The sequence below is a fragment of the Leptonotus elevatus genome, chromosome 21 (genome assembly GCF_054856555.1).
Source record: "Leptonotus elevatus isolate MCC_2025b chromosome 21, RoL_Lele_1.0, whole genome shotgun sequence".
Classification (NCBI taxonomy): domain Eukaryota; kingdom Metazoa; phylum Chordata; class Actinopteri; order Syngnathiformes; family Syngnathidae; genus Leptonotus; species Leptonotus elevatus.
In genome coordinates this window covers 8,940,912-8,963,819 of record NC_141259.1, presented here as the reverse complement: position 1 = coordinate 8,963,819, position 22,908 = coordinate 8,940,912, and the positions used below count along the sequence as shown (strand labels likewise).

Here is a 22,908-nt window from a genome sequence, read left to right as displayed (position 1 = left end):
TTCCGGAATTCGAGGGAACTTACTTTCATAATAAACTTGCACAAACATAAACATTGGTTTTGTTAACAGTACACCATTATAACATTGTGTTCTATATCTTTGATTTATGTTGCATGTACTAGTAGTATGCACTTTACCCTCACTATTAGGACAACTTTGGCGAACTAGAGAGGACAATAAAAAACTGTCTTTACACTAGTTTACAACTACATGACATTTTTAGTGACATGTTACTTCCAGTAGTGGTACACAAGGTTCCCTCTATTACAAAAGAGTCGCCGTGGTACTTGCAGAGGTAAATATTTTTAGATTGTACCTTTTGGTGTCATTTTTTATTTATTTATAATCACTGGTGCGCTTTTCGGCCAACTTATTGTGAAAGTCATGACCGGATATTGTCGGCGTCGCTTCATTTGTCTTGTTAGATTTCAAGCGAGGCGGGGGATTGTGAACAGACCGAAAAGCCTGGAGATACACTGCGGACTAATTTGGAGCTGTCCATATTAAATTAGGACGAAAAACTTCGTCGACATTTACAATTTACGAGCACAAAGAGACGTCTTTTGCGTTTGGCAAGGTTAGTACGAGTCATTTTTGTTGTTGAGGAGAATTCGAGTCGCCGTTGGCTTGTGTGTGTGGAGTTACTTTGTTGCTGTGTTCGCTGTTGCAGGTTGTGCGTTATCTCGGTGAACCTGCCCGTGCTTTTGTCCAAGCGAGCGCGAGCCCCCCTCGAAATTGTCACGGTAGGTAACGACCGTATAACCACCGTAGCGACTGTTAAAACGGTAAATATTTGACGCGTGGGGTTCACATCGCCGGGGATGGCGTTCATGTGAGTGGCACGCGCGTTCGTTTTTGAGGCGGTTACATCGCGGCGTGTTTGGCCACTCGGGGTGCTGCTTCTTCTTCGACTGCCCTCGCCTCCGGGTATGTCGACTTGGTGGCCTTTTGTTAAGAAAAAAAAAAAAAAACATGGATTAAACTTCTTTGTGCCGTATCCTGCTGTCTGTTGTCGGGCTGGAGGCGACCCCTGCCCCTTTCTCCAAGCCGTTGCCCCCCCCCACATCATCACCGCCAACCGTCTCAGGCCTTCATCACCTGGCACTCAGAGACCCCCTTAAATTGAAGACCCGCCCCCCTCCTCCAATTTCTTAACAGAAAAGAAACAATTTGTGTCTATTGTGCTCTGAATAACCAGCAGAGATGGACTGAAATGCAGCTGCTGCAACACATGTTGGTGTGGATGCTGCTCTGGTTGCCACATCTGTTTTGAATGAAGCACGGGGACAAAAGGCTGTCCGAGTCCCTCAGTGTTTATGCTGCCACACAAACCGAGCAGCAAATGTGTGCAGACAATGGCACAGGTTGGGGATCCCAGTGTTGAAGAAGACCTGTTTTTCTCTCGTTCTCACTCGCCTCGCCTGATATTATTCTTGTTGTAAATGCATGCCACAAGTGTTCTGTGCTGCAGTTTTTGTGTGTAATTTAATCTACAGGAACACGTTTAGATGTTTGTGTGCCCTTTTTATATCCATTGGCCCCCCACCTGCGATAGGTTAAACTCTGCTACACGTTTACACCTCCCAGACGCTTTTAACACATTTAAACTTAATAAACTATTTAAAGTATTGTTTAGCATCTGCTTTTTCACTCTCTTCCTGTCAATTAATGAGGCTATATACAGTAATATCGCTTTGGGAAAAATGAAAAGAAGACGCAAAGCACATGCTTGCTTCAAACTGTTTTCTACTCCTGGTGGAAGTTTGTTGTAAAAACCGAAACAAAACACAAGGACTTTAAACATAGTACTGTATAGTCAAACTATATAATTTTGTCTAACTAAAGTCAGCTCGCTTGAAGATTACATACAATGTGATAAACCCTAGACGTAACGGAAATCAACAGATACAACGGTAACTGCAAACATTAAATCCCATCTATTTTAATACACATGGAGCAGCAACGGGGAAAAAAATACATCATGCAACAATACTGACAGGCATGTACTTTTCTATCTGTTTCCATTTTGCAGCAATTAGCATTAGAATATTGCTAAGTTTCCTCATTATTCACAAATCTATTTAGAATTGTGAGTAACTGAGTTTTTTTTTTTCAACATGGCCTGGTTCATTTTCTATGATCTGCTGTCACCTGCTGGCCGTTTGTGTAATAACTACAATTTCTTCAACCGTTCTTTGCAGTTGAGAGGTTGCATCAAAGCCTTCTGTATGCTTTAGTATAAAAAACGCATAAATACATCTTTGGGACACTAGGAAATTAGTAATTGGGGAAGTCAACCCCCCCAAAAATTCTTGACAATAATATGTTCTATGCAGCCCCACTAGTGTAAATATGGTATTTTGGTTAATATTGTGTTAGTGGAATATGAGGTAAGCAGCAAAATCCATCAGTTTTTATCAATATCCAAAGGCGGCCATTTTTCCACTTGCTGTCGAGGGAAAAGGACATCACAGTTGCTCAGGTCTCCGATAGCAACCAATCACAGGTCAGCTTCAGAAAACAGATGAGCCGTGATTGGTCGTCGCCTGAGCCCTGTGTAACGGTGATGTCATCTTCAGTCGACAGCAAGTAGCAACATGGCCGCCCCCTCGAGTTGGATAAAAACAGCTGGATTTTGCTGCATAACATGTAATATTAATCAGAATGTCATGTTTAGACGAGTGAGGTCACATATAACATATTATATTATTGTCAAGAAATGTTTAAGGTTGACTTCCGCCACAAATCTGTGTTATTAAAAAAAAGCACTTGCACTTCTATTTACGTTTGAGGCAATACAGTTTTCATTTTGTTTGGTCCTTTTAAAGAAATGTAACAATTTGAGTCTCCGACTGTCATAACAACATGCCTGTGACACGTTTTCAAGAATTATTGGCATATATTAACAATTCATTACATTTGGAAGCGCCTTTCAAGACCCTCAAGTATGCTGTACAGTAGTTAAAAGAAAAACTAAATTTAAAACAAAATTCTGCAGATTAAATAGTTATGACTAAAAGAATAGTAAATAATTAAATAAAAGGAGCAGTGTGGTTATAGTGTGCAGGCGATCTTAAATATGCATACACATAAAAGCAATCAAACAACTGGTCATAGAAAAGATTGATATAAGAAAAGAAAACATACATGTGAATATACTAATACAATAGAATAAATAAAATTATGAAATCAGTAAAACCCCCCCAAAAAAGCGACTTAAAAGATGTTAAAGACTCCACATTTCTAATATTGTTTGGGCGGCTGTTCCTGAGTCGAGGAGCCTTAACTTGAAAAGGTTCGATCACCCATAGTTCTAACTTGGACTCCGGAACAGCCAATAATGTTTTATTAGCAGATCTCAACAGTCTTTTTTGGTCTACAGATTTAAAAGCTCACTAATATATTCTGGTGCCATGATACTTTAAATGGGCCCTCATCCTGCCCCCTAAACTGCTTCATAAACCGGCGTACTTTCGATGGACCCATTTTTTCCGACGTTTTTCCCGACTCTTTTGCCACAGCGGCAAGCGTCGGCACGGCCCAGCTGTTTGCTTCAACAGTAAGGCGCAAAGTGCGGAACAACTTCATATTTTCAGAAATGGGAACAAAACAAAATATTTACTTGGCTGTTCAATTTCATAGCTAATGGATGGACAGGCACTCCGGAGACACAATGGTTTTTCTATCAACGTTAGAAAACAAACTTTCCATAATACGTCCCCTTTTTAAAGGCACGTCAACTTCTCAGCAAGCGGATCAGCTTAACAATGTGCTGTACAAGGAAATACAAAGACAGCAAGGCTTGCCCCCCCCCCCCCCCACCCCAGACTTTTGTTAAATCCCCATTATGCCGAGCATCCCTTACATCTACATTACATTATTTGTTGACAGGGATTAATTTTCCCACACAATCCTGGTATTTGTTTTCCCGGCCCTGCAGAAATGGACACGGCAGCAGTTTTATTACGGTTTGCCAGTTCGTGTCAGTCTTATTTGATTTATGGTGCGGCGAGGAGAGGACTGCTGCTGGCCATCTCAACGGATAAAGCTATCGCCACTCAAACTAGCAGCTTGACGTTCGCATATCACCGTGAAGTTTGATCTGTTGTACGTCAACGGCACTGTTCTCGGAGAAAACCGACAGCAACCGCTTTAATATCACTTTGCGGGGCTGCTTGCGTGTGTCCGTGACGCGAGGACGGGGTTACGCGAGGTTTCTGCCTAACGCGCATTCATTCAGCTCATCAGACCGCCACTGTTCCTTGAGAGAGTTCATCGGCGCGTGACGACGTATGCGTTCAAGCACGTATGACTACCGAATGCACACAGTACACTTAAAGCCTGGTTGTTACGCAATGCCACGAGTGTTTTGCTCGTCTCGAACCATTGGAAAGCCCAGACGTCTCTCCCCACTGTAGTTCTATTCTTGGTGTTCGGCTGTCAGTCTGAGCTTCGGTGTGTCTGCGCATTTTCCTCCGCATGAGGTCCCCCCCCCCCCCCCCCATCCCCAATTATAGATTCAGCGGCATGTTCTCACGCCTCACTAAAGAGCACCTGCTTTGGCTGCCTACACATCAAGGATGTCAGTCCTTAGTGGCTGCTATTTTAGGGAGGAGGAAGGAGAATCTGATCTGAGTGGTGCAGTGACTCACGAGCTGCTGTTTGACTGCGGGAGTGCCCAAGTCGTTATTGGGTTAACTGACAAAAGCATACTCTCTTCCAGGTTGAACGACGACCGGCCTCCTGTCACCCGTCCACAGACTTCCGCTCTGTCTTGGTCTGTTATGACATAAATGTCTGGGTTTTATGAGCCTCATTGTTGTGCAGTTGTGTGAAATTGCACAGCGGGGACACATGATGGCACACAAACCGTTATTTTTGGATGATGCCGTCGATGCAGGAATTCCGCACTCCAAAGAGTCATGTAGGCATCGCAATGAGTGCCCCCACTGGGGGATCGTATAGCAGGCTGGATGTCCTTAGCTGTTGTGTATCAGTTACCAGAGCAATCACCATAGGCTGTGGTGTCTGAGTTCAGACCTCTCTGCCTAATGCACAATTTGTTTGTTTGGAAGCTGATACGTGTGCTTCAGTAGTGGCAAGAACAAGATGCACACAAAGTGATTTTTCTACCCATCCTTAGTTGAATGTCCCTTTTTTTTTTTAACTCTCTGAATGTAAGCAGTTCAAATAATGGATGGAAGGATGTTTTATGTCAAATTGTAGCTGTTGACATTAAGCTGTGTTATCTCCCACAGCCCAGCAGATCCCTGGTCCGACATGAAGAGCCCTCCAGGCCTGGATCCCTGAGCAGCTGAGGTCTGCGCAAAAAAAAACAACCCAAAAGGCTTGTCCTGATAGCCATGGCGGATAGAGATGGGCTTTCTATTGCCCAGGGTCAAGTCTATGTTGAAGTGGAATATGACTATGAATATGAGGCAAAAGATAAGACGGTCACCATCCGGCAGGGCGAGCGCTACATCCTGGTGAAGAAAACCAATGAGGATTGGTGGCAGGTGAGGAAGGACGAGGGTGCAAAGGCTTTCTACGTGCCAGCCACGTATGTCCGAGAGGTGCAGAAGCCCACCTTGAAGGCCAAACCGGCCGTTTTGGATATCTACATGCCAGCAAATGAGAACATTATCCCCCCGCAGCCCAAAATGTCCAGCTTTGGGCACCCCTCGCCGACGGTTTTGGATATCTGCATGCCATCAAATGACAACTTTAACTGGCCGCAGCCAGAAATGTCCAGCTTTGGGCGTCCGTCGTCTTCCTCCACGCCATCGCCTTCCTCGGACCATGGTACACTGTCCCCGGATGCTTTGCAGAATTTGGGAAGCCCCCACCGTTGCAAGGTGGTGGTCGAACTGGTGCTTACAAAGACCAACAACAATCCTATCAGTGATTCAACACTGATGGAGAACCCAGATGAGAACGACCCGAGCATAAGTCCGGACAGTGACAAGACGTCCCCACAATGTGACCTACCAGGTAATGAGCTTAGCAAGCTCCGCAACGACTCTGAGTCGGGAGATGAGCCCAGTAGCAGTTCAGTGGAACAAATGCAGGTAAGACATGAACACATTGCTAAAGTTGTTTTGTGCAATTGTGCGTGATCTAGTCTGCTCAAGAATTTGTCTTAAACTTACTGGTTTGCTGGCAACTCTGGATCCATTTCAGTTTTTTTGGGGAAGATGTAAATTGGCCAGGTGTGAATGATGATAATAATGATTGATTACCTATATTAGCCTTGTATAGATGGGAGACTTTCTCCCTGACAGGTAAGTCCAGCCAAAGCCAGTCCTTTGCTTGTTTGGCAGAGGCAGTTTCAGGCCTGTATTCAGATGGGCCACTTCTGCGTCTTCGAAGATTTTGAGAGTTTGAGAAAGATACTGAGGCTTTAGAAAGTCTAGGCCACGGGTGGGCAAGCTCGGTCCTCGAGGCAGGTTTTGGAGGTTTCCCTCTTCCAACACCAGCTGATTCCAATTAACAGGATCGTTATCAGGCTTATGCAGAGCTTGCTGATGGGCTGATCATAAATCAGCTGCGTTCGAGAAGGGAAACATCCAAAACCTGCAGGACTCCGGCCCTCGCGGGCCGAGTGTGCCCACCCCTGCTGTTGGCTCACCTCACTAAAAGCAGGAGTGGTCCAGGACTGCCAAAGTAAAGCCCAATTTTTGGGTGGCTAATCCAGGCAGGGTCAGCGTGTTTGAAGGCTCCAAATGCTGCATGTGCTCTTTGTTCCGCAAGCAGCAGAAGCCTCCTCCGCCACGGTACGAACAAAGAAAGGCAGGCTTGAATGGAAAGTAGGTCATATCAGAGGGAGGATCTGTCTGTAGCCCCCAGTCGTCCACTGTGGGGACCACTGTGTGAAAAGGGGCTGTGTATGTGTGAATGTCACATAGTGAAGGGAAGTGAGAATGGACACACAATAATGGTTTAGCCAAAATATAGTTCGCTATGTCATTATTGACACCCAAGGGGAGAACATTTATGTTTTTTGCGTTGCTGCCAGTCCTGAACCAGCCTTTTTGAATTTCACGCCTGTCAAACCACTTAAGCCAAAATAAACACATTTCCCTCATAGCCATTTACATTTGCACGGTCAACTCCAAAGAGTGTTTTTTTTTTTTTTCAGCCTTCAATAGGGCCAGATAAGAGGCAGGACAGCTCCAGCCAAAACTATGATGTGTGAAGCTCAGTGCTGTATTTAGGTTCTGCGGCAGGTGGATCCCACCCCCCCTTCCTCCTCCGTTGTGCCTTTCTCGTCTCAAGTTAGTTTGTCCTTTTTGGCCTGTTGCCAGGCAAATGAGCGACCCTGCAGGAAAACCGAACTCTGCCTCTTGTCATTGCTGAGATGCAGATGAACTATGGCTGGTGGAGTTGTGATTGAGAGGGTATTTTGTTGGTCGATATTTGGCATTTTGACAAATATCGGCATCTGCCTTTTTTTTTACGAATCTAGAGGCCGATAAAGCTGGTATCTCACTGAGCGGTGAATGCTGACAAACGTAGCAAATTTAGGGTTTTCATCAGGATTTGTAAGATGTTCACTGACAGTTTTTACTTGTCGCAAAGTCATTTGGAACATATTCCATTTTTCACTGTCTGCGAAGATCCTTTGAAACCTTTTACCCTATGAACACTGACGAATACCCCAAATTAGCTACATTTGCATTTCGCATGCATTTGTTGCTCAGTGAGACTCGGGGAACTTTTCATTTATGCATTTATCCAAATGTCAACTTAATAAAAATGATGCGGACACTGGAAACTCTCTACCCTTTTTATTTAAAATAAATAAATAAATACATTAATTAAGAAATTATGTTGAAATTTTGGAAAACCCTTATTTACAGTAAAACATTTAGGGAACTATTTACTTGCTTAGTTTTTTTTTTAATTTAGCTTAACATGCTGCTGTAGCCTACGGGGCTTTTATTTCTTTATTTAGAAAGAGTTGTCTTGCCTCGGCTGCACTGTCATCTGGCCACATGTAATTGATTTAGATCTGATGTCCAGGTGACCATTCATTCCAGTGTCTCACGCCATACTTTCTATTAGTAAATGTGCTGTTTGGTTCTCTGGCAACAGCGGAGGCAGATAATCCACACTTTGGTCTCTAAATCGCATGTTAGCTTTATAGTTTCTCTTTTTGAATCCTGTTGCACATGATCACCTTGGAAGTTGTTGATTTTGGGTTATCGTTTTCACATGTTGAAAATAACCCAAGTGTGATTTGAATCTTTTCATGGTCTTTTCTTTCCAAAGCACAGTGACATAATGAATGGACACGCTGTTCCCTACGGTAATGCGCGGGGGGACCAAATCATCTTTTTCCGCTCTCAAAGATGTGTTACCAAGTGGAAGATGTGGCAGTCCGAAGTGAGTTTTTGTCTGTGGCTATGCCCTGTGGAGCCAGTGGTCAACCATGCACTCACTCATTCCACGATGTGATTGAAGCGGTGTACGACCTTGAGAGGCCAACCCCCGCCACAGTGCTGTCTCACACAATCAAACTCCTAACAACCGCTGCTGGCCTTTCACCTTCTCGGGCTGTCTTTCTCCCTTGCACTCTCTAACTGAGGCCTTCGTGTAAATGGCGAACAATTAAAGCATGCCACATATTTTATTCTTGAATTGTGCGACAGCACTGGCTAAGAATGTTGCTTTTGGATTGGCAGTGTATGTGAACGGACTGCAATATAGACTGGGCTTTCTTTGCTTGTCCACGTTGGTGCGCCGCACACTGAAAATATATGCACTCCTTTTGAAACAGTCGAGCAATTTACTGCTGCTATTCTGTAGTAGTGAATTGGATAGTTAAAACGGAGCATTGTTCTCTTGAAGTAAAGTGGTATATATGCCTTTCAAAATGAACAGGCTGGAGCACATATTTCCGTCTAATGTATAGAAACAAGCTGCTCCTAACAAACATACAAAATGTTTTTATAAAAACGGTTCCTTCGGCAGATGTCTTAAATTTTATAGAGCGGCTTAGCCAAGTTCCAAGAAGTGCACATCTTTGAAGTGAGGTCAAGCAAATACATACTCTTACATAATGGCCCAGTTAAAAAAAGATGTAACATCTATGAATGTCTTGTCTGTTAGTGCCCTGTAATCTCTGTTTAGCCAATAGGCTTACTCCCAAGGCAACTGAAAAGGAGGCCCGAGCTTGTTTTCCAGTGCATACTTGACATTCTTGCCTTGGTGCCTACACACACAATACTGTACAGTGAGGAAAAAAAGAAAGTCAATGAAAGTCCATCGTCTCCACAGTGAGGCACCAGACGGCTTGTAATCTAATCCGATGTAAAATTGAGCTCATAGTACATCTTCTGTGTTCATGTGAGTGCGCTTTCCGGTCTGCTCACTTTTGCACCCTTGCCCTCTCTCTCGGTCTGGAACCCTTCCCTCGCTCTTTTACTCGTCCTGCTGTCTGTACTGCTTCCTATTTTCAACCTCCCACCTATTCTCTCCTTGAATCATTCTTTTTTTTCACAATCCTGTCTGGAGTAATCTTGGTGAAGGCCAGAACAACAGTCAGGAAACTGGCGAACATACAGTGCCTCCTAGTCTGTTCTCGGACCTTGTGTCCACTTTTTTTTCTTAAACCCACCACCCCCCCCCATCCCCTCGCCAATCCTGTCCTGTGCCTCTGTGTTACAGCAAGAGGATTAGAAAATCTGCTAGCCCCCAGGCTTGCCTCCTTGCCCTCTCTTCCTTCTCTCAGTCTGGGGCTCAGCCTTCAGGACAACCTTAAGAACTGATGTTGACAAATCATGAATCCTGTCTGTTTTCTGGGGTTAAGCATTACAGTTCTTTAACTCCTCTCAAAAGGTGTGTATTAAACATTGAAGAGAGTATATCGTCCGTGTTCATCATCTTTCATCTGTTTTGTATCTCTCACTTTTATACAATTTAGGCATCATTCACAACAGGGAACGTGATTTTACATTTTTACAATTAATTTATGACTCGACTAACTGAAGTTAAAAATGGTTTGGCTCTTGCCTGAGGGCCGTAACAGTTGCAATCCCAAATGTCCCATGAAACGCCTCAACCTACCATTTGTGATGCAGCGTTAGTTTAGTTATCGAATGATGGTGACGCGTCACTCTCTTTCCTCTCACTCCTGATGCTCTATGTGGGTCAGTCAGTCCCTCTCCTGTCTCTCACTGTGGCTCTCTCTGGGCCTGGCTCACTAATGTAACTTGGTGGACTGGCAAAGCATGTATGCAGAGAAGGTAAGGACACCTGCCTTGCTGTGCTTTTAGATGCAGCACAGTGATTTATCTTTCCTAAGCTTCTTCCCGCCGCTGCCCTCCCCTGCAACAAGCTAGCAAGTCTTCTAGTTCTGATCCCAAAAAAACTTGTTGTTGTTGTAGGTATGTTAGTAAAACAAATCTTTGGTAGCGGGACGACTGTGTGTTACATACTGTACTCTATTTGACTGAGAGAGAGATTTATTTAGCCCATTTCTAGCTTCCTATCAACAGAGTTCTGTGTTTGTATATAATTAGGGATGCCCAAGACACTGGGTGCCCAAAGCTTAGTTACATAACTGATGCGAGAAGTTTTCAGAGCAGCTGATAGACTTTTGCCCCAGTGGCCAACTCTTTGGGTGAGTAGACAGGTCAAGCTATTTGTGCACTCAGCCTTCTGCATTCTCTCTTTCCCTTATTTGTCTTGCGAAACTATATATCACGAGACTGAAGTAATTTAGCAATGGTGTTTGGCCTATATAGGCTTTCTCCGCATGGCTGCCTCGTGCTAAGCTTTTTTTTTTCTTTTTTCTTTTTCGTGTTGTACGTTGTTTCCAATTCCTCCTGGTAACTCTCTGAATGCCCTTTGAGGAATCAGAGTCATCAGGACACAGAAGTGGAGCTTGTCTCTCTCCACAGTGTTTTGCTTTGGGTTTGTTTACATATCCTCCTATTCGTCGACGAAGACATTTGAATATTGTTAAAAATCTTGCTTTCAAAGCAAAAAAAAGGATCCTTATGTGGCATGTCTACAACTGGTTGTTATGGTCTATGTAATTTCCTTTCAAAATGTATACAATACGAATACGATTGTGGTACGACATAACGACATATACCAAAGGTTTGAACAATCTCTTCTCGTCTTAAACTTTTCTTCAGTTTGACTGTCACTTGTACTTGTATTTTAAGTTCTAAAATTCCATAATATTTGGATAAAACATTTTGAGCCTTGTATAGTCACTGTCATTGCTACCTTTTGTTAAAGTAATTGCACAGAGGACTACTAATGAGTCTTGGGATGTGCTGCCGACTTATCTTCTTGGTCTGATATTATGGTAGTGAAATGATAAACATCAATAAGACTGTTGAAATAGAAACGTGTTATGGCAAAGGGGTTTGGTGCATCCATGAGCAAAGTAGTATACCCACTTGAAAATATCCCCCACTTTGGGATTGTATGGGATTAACTTTCTTTCCAACTTTCTATGTAATCGCTGTCTATAAATGGTAGAATTCAATCTTCTGTGTTTTAAACCGCAGAAACTTCCACCAAGCAGCTGTCACTAATCAAGGACAATACTATGTGAGGATAAGTCTCAAGCCTACTGCCATCTTCATAGTTCTTTAGCATAACAGAAATCCAATTATAGCACTACACCAACACACGTCGCGTATTTGCGCTCAGTTGGGCTATCAGCTCGGTAGGGGGTCTTCCTGTAAAGCCCTGCCTTTTGGGGATACAGTACACGTCTCTGCACGTTTCCTCAACGCTGACCAACATAGCTCATGGATTAAAACCGAGATACTGGGAGGCTGATCAGGGTTGTCTCAGGTGCACAAATGCATCCATGCAAGCGGATATTCGGTGCCCTTGTGCTTGACAGAGTAACGCTGTCAGTGTCCATTAAGGATATGAATGTAATAGATGTCTCTGTGCACTTCATACTCATAGATGGCTTGTGCCGTGATTGATTGCCTATCACCTATTACCTACCAAAAGGATGATTACTAAGCTTCTGTCCAGGATGTATAAAATGTCTATTGTATTCAGAGTGGGAGAACGACTACATTTAACCGAGCCTTACCTTAGCACGGGACAGTACTCTGTCTGAACTTTGGGCCAGAATTGCCTTTTGAAATGTTATTAAAATAAGCTTTGGCTAATGTAGCAAACAGGTGTCTTTACCAACCTCCCAATTTGACATCTCTACTGTATTATGATAAAAAAAAAACATTGCAAATAATAATGACGGAAGAAGGAGCAGATTAAATTATCATTTTGTGTGATGGGGAAAAGGACGATCATTGTCGAAGGTTACAATTAAATTCCATGTTTCGTCCAATTGTTCTACTTCCATTGATATTGTTTCTACTGACCCAAGCATTGTCATCCGTGGATGAAACCCCACAGAAAGGTCAAGCCAGATTTACATAATCATGTAAAACGTGTTATAGGCTCTTGGTGAGCGCCATGCACCACCAGCCATGGGACGGAGAAGCTTACAGATCAGCCCAAGCCTGGACGGACCCCCACAAAACCCTCCCACCCGCCTTACGCACATACTACTAGAATGCAATCTTCTTACATATCGGGATTAAGGGGTTGTGTACAACACATTCCTGTGTTAAACCTCTCTGTAACCCCCCCTTAAACTAATGTCATCATGCACCATGTTCCAACAATCTTTCCTTTATGTACTGCAGTCTTAGTCTTGATGCTAAATATGTTTGGAAGAAGCTTAGGGTGAGCATTTTCAGTTCCTTTTGATTTTTAAGGAGTAAATGGCTGAATTTGATGACCAATCTATTTAGCCACTTTGTTAGCATTTTGTAAATGTGCTTTAAGCAGTTTTACTACAATTAGACCTCGCAGGGTAAACAGTGTTTCCCACAGATTTAAGATCTACTTGGGTGGGTGGACTCCGGCGGTGGGAATGGGAGGCGGGTTGGACGGGAGGCAGGGACCTCAACCTTCTCAACAAATGCTTTTTAGTAGTAGCTTACTGGAACTTTACTGTGGTTGGCTATAAAGAGAACGGACATGAATAGGGGAGGACTGGCTAGCTGATTGGCTGACCCATGAGAATATAAATACTGCTTATATTATATTCACATTGTTTTGCACTTGACGGCAAATCTGGGCTAACCATGATTTTGTTGTTGTTATTTATTTGGTCCATATTCTGTGCCTAAAGGGGGAGCAGACTAAAATGAGTTGACCAGACCGCCTGCTGTGTACTGGGTTTTCTCTCTCTCTCTGCCTGTGGCAATTCCATTTCCTCATAGTCGACGAGCACATGTCAGCCCACTCAGTAGGGGGTCCCTGCTGACATGCTCTCTTGGCTGAAATGTGCCGGTGACTGGCGCATAAAATAATCCGTGTCCTCTCAACTCCGTTACCGCTTGTTTCAGTTTCCTCATCCTCAAGCTATACCTGGGGCCCCCTCCCCATACTATTGCTTGAGATTACACAAGTACAATTAAACAGCAGTAGTCACAATTTAGCACCCATCTATCCATTTTCTATAATGCCTCATTAGGGTGAACTGGACCCGATCCCATCTGACTTTGAGTGAGAGGCAGGCTGCACCCCGAATTAGTCGCCATCTAATCGCAGCACAATGAATGAACTAGAAATTGAAGTAACATGTATAAGTTTGAGCTTTGTACTTTTTAAATAATCGTCCCATGCAATGGCATTGCTTGTACCTCCAACCGACCACTTCCTGAGTTTAAATGTTGTCGAAGGCTTGATATGTGTTCATGATGTTAACCACTACCTCCTGGTTTGAAGGATTTCTCTGTGAGGAAGTTTTAATTTCCTTTGTGAGTGGCTGTCATGTCGTGGTGAACAGCCAATTGCCTCAATGTTTCTGCAAAGGGTTTTATGTTGCCATGTAGACACACCATCGCACTCATTGGCAAATGTACGAAACTGATGTTGCTGGAGGGCTTCCACTGCAGAGGAGTGCTGAGGGATTATGCCAATGGAACCTCCAAGGCTGCAGTGTGGCATCTATGTGGGTCACATATTCAAGAGGGGCGATTAATACATTTTGGAACATCATAAATTGGTGAAAGCAGACACACTGATGCATATGCATGACTCGCACACTGACTCGCACCTCGGCTTCCATACTTATCACACATCATATATCACTTCACCTCCATAGCTGTGTTGCTATTGGCATGTCAATGGCTCTAATGCTTCCACTCTGGTGCCGTCAGCTGCAAGTTATCATTTATTTGCAAATATGTCGGCCTGCTATACAGACTAGTGGCGCTGGGCATCGATTCAGATTTCCAAAATCAATTCGATTCAGAAGTTCACGATTCGCCTTCATTTTCACTTCAATTAAGGATATCATGCAGTGCCAATTTTACTTTTATACGGAAGACATTCTCAGAAGTATCAATGCCGCAACTTCTTACTCTTAATTGGTGCATTAGTATGAAAAAAAAATGCAAGTATCTACCCTAAATACATTTAAAATGTAATTAAATGCAGTTACATTAATCATGTATGTTTTACGTAACATGACCTGATCAAAACAATAAATAATAATTTAAATTGATTACAACCACAGCACTATGTAAATAAAGTGTCAAAAACACTGGGCTCCTCTTGGGGTACTCTGCATTTGGTAGCCATATTTAAAAGTATCGATTCATAAAACCATGAATCGATATTGGGCTATGAAAAGGAATATCGATTTGATATCGATTTTTTTCCCCTTCAAACCCAGCCTTACAGACTAGTGAAACTACTACTAATTATGTTGACTATCTAATATTTTCGATGTGCATGTTGTTCCTTTTTGTCTTTTCTGCTAGTCATCAGGCTCATCCATCCAATAGTTCTCTCCTGTATATTTCTGTTGTGAGTGCAAACGGAGCGTGTGAACCACAGGCATTATGGCTCCAGGGTCACAAACTCTGACCTATTTTGGCCTTTGGAGGGAACTATGAGCATGACCACCTGTCAAAAAGTCTTCTTCTTTTTTTTCTTTTTTAAACTTCGACCTTTTTCTCTCTTTTCCCCGCTCTGTCTCTTTTTCCGCGTTTCCTTCTGTGTGAGGTAGTCAGGTCAGTCTGCTAATGAGTGCTCCCGTTTAAGCGCCATAGCCCTAAATAGATCTCTTAAGATCCTTTAATCAGCCACTGTCGTCTCTTCTCATCTGTTGGACGACATTCTGAACGCAGTACGGTGAATCCGCGCTACAGTACTGGTACAGTCTCCTTGTACCAGTTTGGCTAGCCTTAGTTGTCACCGGAATTTACTTTTTTGGACCATGTTTTCCTACCTGAGGAGCCCGCACTACATTGTGAGTAGCAACCTTTCTGTAATGCCTGAGGATCTGCTGAGTGAATGTGTTACACCGCTTAGGCTGCTTGGCTGAGGTAAAAGGTGAGCAGGTGTTAGTCGGTCTTGTCACAGTTTCTTGTTATGACTACCAAGTTTACCAGCGGAGCGCGCACCTGTGTCTTGGATGTAATACTTTTTTACTCAAAGAATCAGCTACTAGTTCATGGGCTTTAGATTATATTAGTAACAAAACAACTCGTCACTGTGACAACTGTATGTCAGACTAGCCTTTCAAAAAAACACCACAAATCACTGTTATTAGACGGTGTTTATCTTTTTCATATTCAGTGAAACGTTCAAGCCGATTTGTCTGGAACGGCTATGTTCAATGAAGGGCGCACATGTAATACTGACTTCCTATGAGAAACTGAAAATTGTGAGCCAGAAATCTCTATATTTTACTTTGAAATCAACATAGTTCATAGTATGCTAGCTAATTTGCAATTAATCTTTAGGTGTGTCTAAAAATGAGACACAGTTTTGTGAAAATCTACTTTTTCTCCACATTTAAGTTTTCCGCGGTTGCCAGTGCTTTGTTTATTAAAATAATGGATGATATTGACTCTTGTCTTGTGAATCTGGGCTTGTCTTCGAAACAGTGAAAGCAGAGGAATGATCTGACGCAGAAATACTTTTAATTAATATTGTTAATAATTGTAAAGATAAAAAATCTACTGATTGTCATCAACTTGATATGAAAACAGTGAAAAAGATTAGTTATGAGAATTTCTAAACCACTTGCGTACATCGCCAACTTATCATTTCCGAATAAAATGAAAACTGCAAAAATGATTCCAATCTACAAAGCTGGGGGCAAACACAAGTTCACAAATGACAGGCCTGTCTCCCTACTACCACAATTCTCCAAAATTCTTGAAAAACTTTTCAATAACAGGTTAGATAAATTCATAGAAAAACATTTAAAAAAAAGATTCTGATAGTCAGTATGGATTTAGAACAAAACGGTCAACTGCACTAGCTTTAACAGAACTTACTGAAGAAATGACTGATTCCATAGATAAAAAGAAATTTACAATAGGACTGTTCGTTGATCTACAAAAAGCATTTGACACTATAAACCATGCTATTGATTAGTAAATTGGAGCGTTTTGGTATTAGGTATACAGCCTTGAATTGGATCAGAAGTTATTTACAAGAAAGACAACAGTTTGTGGAGTTGGGCGAATTTAAAGCAAAATGTTTGGATATGGTATGTGGTGTCCCTCAGGGGTCAGTGTTGGGGCCAAAACTGTTTATATTGTATATTAATGATTTGTGCAACATGTCTCATTTATTGAAGTTTGTGTTATTTGCAGATGACACAACTATTTTAGTTACTGGTGATTAAATGCTATTTATTTTGGATACAATTACCTCCGAATTTAAGAAAGTAAAACCATGGCTTGATGAAAACAAGTTATCAATACATTTTGAAAATATGTTATCAGAGAGACGGGGAGGTTATGGTTTGAGGGGAGTTCATAACTTAAAGACACAGTATTCAAGAGCAACATTGAAGAGTTTCTGCATGTGGAGTGAAAATTTGGAACAGGCCGAATACTGATTTACAACAATATTATTATTATTATTATTGTTGCTATTGAAAAGGAAAAAATGTATGTAAAAGTATGACAAGACATACACAAGGCACACTGTTCAATGTGTTCACTATTAATAATTGCTATAATAACCTTTGTTTGTTATTAATAATCAAGATATATTAGCTGTATACTAGCAGTTTTTGCTTGGAGAGTTGTACTTCAAGGGGATATAACTCATCTGCCCATATCTAATTTCATGTTGTTCTTCTTTAGACCGTGATCTTGTTGAGACTGAATCAACAAGTTGTGCTGGTTGCCAAGAAGTGTTGCTTATACACATGATTACTCAGCCAGCAGTTCCAAACACACGCCACGCGCATTCCTAATTATCAATCATCAGTTTATTATGCTCAACTGTACTTCAAATTGTATTTAAACAATTTTTGCCATGCTTTGTACTAATACTGTTTCATGGGTTAATCAGTTTCAAATCTTTGATATTCAATGTGTCAATCAGTTTTTTTTTTTTTTTTTTTTAAAGAACTTGGTTGCCGAACTTGAGTTTGTCTGTCAGTTTTTGGTTGCATAAGAGGTTGATAGTTTTTTGTGTGTTGGTGTCTTAAAAAAGGAGTCCGTAACTGTTGGGTTGCGCAGAGGATGTACACTTCACTTGACTACAGGGCAAATGCAGTTCAACTCGGATGGTCTGCTGACGAGGAATGACTTTGTCAGCGAACAGCGCTGATATTGTTAGACGTGACAGTCCCTTGAGGTTGTGTGTGTGCGTGGGTAATCGTGTCGGCGCGCAAGTGATTGTGTTCACTTTAGGCCACTGCTTTGACAGGTTTCTTCATAGACGAGGCTTAACCTGGGCACTCCTTCCTTCCTTACTTAGGGCACAGTTAAAAGCTGGACATTATTCTTACTCTCTAAGAATTATTTACAGCCATGTTGCCCAACTCCGTTTCTCCACGGTCACCGCAGCTGTTAAAGTTGCCTCCAGTGGTTTTGTTACTCTCCATTGTCCCATTTATTCCAATCGTGCTGCATTCCTTCCGTCCCAGCTCCATCAGTGGCACTCCGCTTCACTTTTACCCCCTGCTTTTCTTGTATAGTGTCCACCTGTCTGTCTCTGGCATCGTCAAGATAAGCATGTAAAATTGTTAGTTAAAGGGGACAAAATCCTTTCTTTAGTTTCTCAAAGCAAAGGATGGAAATGCATATTTATTCCCCACCGTTGCCGACTCTTTTCGAGCAGCGTGGTTTTGAGTGCCCTTAAGCACACATCGCGTGTGGACAAAAGTTCAAGACGCTCTAAGAAATGCACTTAAAAAATAATAATACAGATAATAGTGTGGATAAGGCCGCCTTAATGCATCCTTCTCTAAATGCATTTTGGAAGCTTTATTTGACCTTGTGTAAAACAAAAAGTGAAACTGCCCACTTTGCACGAATATTCCTGTTTGTGATTAATGCCAATTTAAATGAGTGGTGCTGACTTACTATTGTTTTACTCTGTACCAAGAGCCCTTGTGTCCCTCACTCTCTGCCACATCGCCCCACTCTTATCGTCATGCTTCGTTGTTTAGTTTATACATTGCCACTGATGTTGTCATGCCATCAAAACCCTGCCAGAATGTCCTTGAGCAGAAACTGACTCGTCAGCTCCAGAGTGCCAAGACTGCTGCTATTTTGTTGTTAATCTACAATGCATTATTAATGCATACTGTCAATAGATTATCTCTAAAACAACACATTTAATCAAAGTGGTGCAGATACACTATAGACTGTATGTTTATGACTTTTATTGAAAATGTTACACGTACGTCATTCTACCTTTCACGTCAACAACGTTGTGTTGCCATCGTGCTTAAAATTTGCTACTTGGCATCCAACACTAAACCACCCAACTTGTTTCCTGACTAAATGGGCTCCAGGAAAAATTTAAACAGGAAGTGAAAATGCTTGTCCTTTTGTAGAGCATTTTTGTGTGTGTGTGTGTTTTTGACCTTTGGGCCCAACTTTTCATGTACATAGTCACTAGGGGCTAATACCAATATTTACTGTACAATGTATCTGTGTAATTGACTGTAACCTTGTCAAATTACATTTCTTAATGTCGTCACTGTCATTTGTCAGATGTGCATAATAACTATACCATTTAAACCTACATAAACAATATGGCAGCCAGACTAACAAATCTACAGCAAATTTAAGCAGCTGTAAGACAAAAAGTTCAATTCTCAAGTCAAGTTTATCAACAAAAAAAATGGCGCTCTGGCTTAATGCTAACATCCTACGCAAAATGCTAACGACCAGCTAGCAAATAGCATTGATAGTCTTGGCATTGTAACGCTTTAAGCAATGGATATTTGAACATGAACGCTGTGGCCACACATGGCTGTATTCACAGCACACTGAGCACAGGCATATATTCTCTACCCTCCACAAGAAATGACTAATACCACTGCAACATACTGAGTACTGATGTTCTTTGTGTGTATTTATATGTCTGTATTATATTGCCACCTGGTGGGCATGGCACATACCAAGTAGAAGGAGCACATTGTGGGGATGGAACTCAATAATACCACCTCTAGTTAAAAAAAAAAAAAAATCAACAAGGAAATCAAAGTAACATCTTCTCATGTGTAATTCTTGGTTCATACTGTAGTCAGGACCAAGTTGCGAACACTCCTATTGATACAACTCATTCAAGTTGTCAAATGTATTTATATGCCCAACTCTGCTACGCAGTACACACCCCATATTCCCCCCACCCATAATAACTTCAAAAGTATTATTTAAGGTGTTTAAGTGATGAACATGTACTGCTGTAAACGCAATTTGCAGTCATAGTCATTCTACCGTGTCTATATATCTGTAGTATTAAAATGAGTTTCCCATCATAACTATTCATAGTGAAGTAAATGGAAAATGGTCTGTCACAAAAGTCTTTGCCAATCATTATTATGTTAATTGATTGATTGGGACTGAGCTTTACCATGAAGACCTCCTGTTTCATCACCGCCCCACTCTGCCTCGAGCCGGCCAATCAGCAAATAGGGAAGGGGGACCTTGTATAATTGGCTCAAACCAATCATGCTGTAGGCTTTAGGTCAGGATTATTCATTAACTCGGGGCTTAAAATCTCAGCTGTCTGCTATGGAGTGCTGCTAAGTCTCCATCCGCTTCACAATTCCTGTCACAAAGAAGAAGACAAAACAATCATTACTGAGGTTTTTTTTATTTTTATCTAGTGTATTTCAAATCTTGTGATACAGGTCTGTACTTGAGTTCACTGTGGTCATTAACATGAACTAGTAAGTAAAAAAACAAACCACATCCATGCAGATGTCCACTAATGTGTTACTCATTTGCTCAACGTGGCACTGACAACTAAACAGGTGTTCGATAAATGAAGAAGAAAAAAAAGACAATTGACTGACTCCCTCCCCATAGTCAGTCAAGAACAATTCATCAAATGACAATCCCAATTGTTACATTAATGGTGTTCCTAGACTGCAGAATTCAGCATATTGCAGCTGATATTGCAAGAATCCAGCTTTTTTTTTCTTGTTGACAAAATTCAGAGGAGGCCACCTCCACCTTATTTGCTCACCACATCCAAGTCTAAGTGACTGATAATGAATGAATGCTTTAACATGATAATAGTCATATTCTTATTGGAGCTATTATTCTTATTATTGAAACATGGAATATGTTGCCTGAAAGTGAGTCAGTCGAATTTACAGAATACATGGCGCAGGAGGGTGGCCGATAATGGTATCGGTCACCGCCGTGAGTACCGATACCTTCAAATAAGACTGGTATTGGCACCGATACTGATACCTGGTATCGACAGTCACCCATCATAGTCAGGACGATATGACCTCTGCCTCAATTTGAGGCAGGAAAAACCCTGGAATCACTTCCTGCTTTGTCTTTTTTTTTTTTTTTTTTTTTTTCCATAGTTGTGTAAGGAACAGATTGCAGTGCAGCTCTTTCATCCTACCCCCATCCATGTCTGTCTGGCTGTTTTTCCTCACTATTTAGAGAACAGAAGGGTACTTTGTGACTGTTATGCTTCCACACGGCTTAAAAGATGGAGTATGTTCGAGAAGGGGGGCGTACCCATCGAGAGAAAAGTGTGCTCGCATTGACTCCCCAGAGAGGAAATAGCGTAGTGTGTGTGTGCATATGTTATGATTGTAGTCATTTGTACATCTTGTCACCCACACGTTGATTGTGTTCCTTGGTTGGAACTATACACTCCTTTTGCGGCTCACTAATATTTGAAATAGTCGTACAGATTTTTCCTAAAGGCTTAAGGAATGTCGCCATATGCTTTAAGAAAAGGAACGGGACTCAAGAGGGGAGGTGTCAGTCACAATCTGGCTCGCTGGCGTTTGATTTTACGCTCCAACTCGAGCTTAGCCCCAAATAGACGCTGGAATGTTTGATCCGTTGGGCGCTTCTGAAAGAACCGTGAACATCTTGTCCCAGATATAAATTGTTTGCTTGAGTATGTCTTGCTCACACTGCAGAACTGACGGCTTCACTGCAAGAATGTTGTGCTCCCTGACCGCCAACAGCATGCCCACATGCACGTATTGCATGGCTGCAAGGCACCCCCTGTCCTCGAAATCGGTCCCTGCTCGCATTTCCAGAGGAAAATCTATATGGATGAAATACTGTTGCTCAAACAAACAAACAAACAATCAATCGGTTGCTTGTAGAGTTTTACATAAGTATAGTTTGTTTCATTCTGGTAGTGTTCTCTACAGCGTCGAAGGTGTTTTTGTCTGTAGCATCCAAGCAACAGCAGCATCCGTTAGTCTTTCACTCAACGGTGTGTTGACTGACATTTTAATGCTATCAGCTCGCGACCGAAAGGTTAACCGCGCACATCGCAGTCATGTCGAACGCTCTGATCTGCGAAATGAAATTTGCTGCCGTCATCCTGCCGAGTCTGCCTGTAAAGATGCTGACTCACTTTCAGCGTCTTTAGAACTTGCGCGCCCTGGTCACGTCTTCCTGCCCGCCATTTGCTGGCAGACGGAGTGAGGTCCATGTTTGAATATTATTAGCATTTTTTTTTCTGCTCCGGCCTGTTTCGAGCTGCCTGATTTGCAACTGCAGCTCACGGCTGGTAATGTTTACTGTTAAACATTCTGCGTGTTTCCCAAGCATGCTTTGTTGTGCTCAATGCGCATGCCAACATTTCAACATTATTCTGGCTCGGAGGGGGCTTGGCTTTGCAATATGCCACAAATGTGGTGATGGGGGGAGTGGGGCGAATGCGGTCTGACTGATGCTCATTGAGGTGGAAATGTAGGTTAATCCGGTCATACGGGCACGGCCATCATCAACAGAATCGTACTTCCTTGAGCAGCGGGAGCGAGCGAAGACGAGAGGGCAGGCAGTGGGGCGTTGTCTAAGAGAAAGGGAAGCAAAAAAATGATCAACAAGATAATTGTATTGAATTACCTCAAGATGCAGTTGGCCAACAAAGGAACACTTTGTTTGTCGAGAGAATATACGGGAGGTAGCGGAGAAGAGCTGTGCGGCGAAAAGGGCAGGGACAACTTTGGACAAAAGAACAAAGGGACCCAAGTGGATTGATGTCCCGCCTTAGTTGGGGGCGTGCCCCCGATCTTCCCTTCTAAACCTACAGCCCATCTTCAAACACTTCCAGGGAAATGGCTTTGTTGACTGGGTGTCTCCATAGCCACGAAGCCCTCACTGAGCAATGCGCCTCTCAAACCAGGACCGCCACTCTTCCTTTCACCCGTTTTCATCTCATTCAATTACACAGTCACATTATGCAACGCAGTTAGCGGGTAGATGAACACGTGCTTTGAGCTGTGACCGTCTGGAACTAAAGAGAGATGAGCATTCACTTAAACACAGAATAATAATGCGATATTTCTATGTGGGGATAGAAACGGGAAGGTCCGACATGAAGCTTGAATGATCACCGTTTTTTTCCGATTTGATGAGAAAAAAAATCGGT

At 42.3% G+C, this 22,908-nt stretch overlaps 1 protein-coding gene across 5 annotated transcripts in view; it reads left to right on the top strand.

Annotated features, from left to right (window-relative positions):
* The first annotated feature begins 426 nt into the window (after positions 1 to 426).
* The window catches only part of arhgap12b (Rho GTPase activating protein 12b), a 35,262-nt gene continuing 12,780 nt past the window's right edge, over positions 427 to 22,908 (top strand). For 4 of the 5 annotated variants that reach the window (XM_086066197.1, XM_086066194.1, XM_086066198.1 and 1 more), the window contains exons 1-2: positions 427 to 577; positions 5,259 to 6,068. In XM_086066197.1, coding sequence (XP_085922323.1) covers positions 5,364 to 6,068 — 705 coding nt within the window. In that variant the 5' untranslated portion in view covers positions 427 to 577; positions 5,259 to 5,363. Of the gene's footprint in view, positions 578 to 670; positions 744 to 5,258; positions 6,069 to 22,908 lie in introns of all 5 variants that reach the window. The other variant, XM_086066195.1, reaches the window with a different exon arrangement.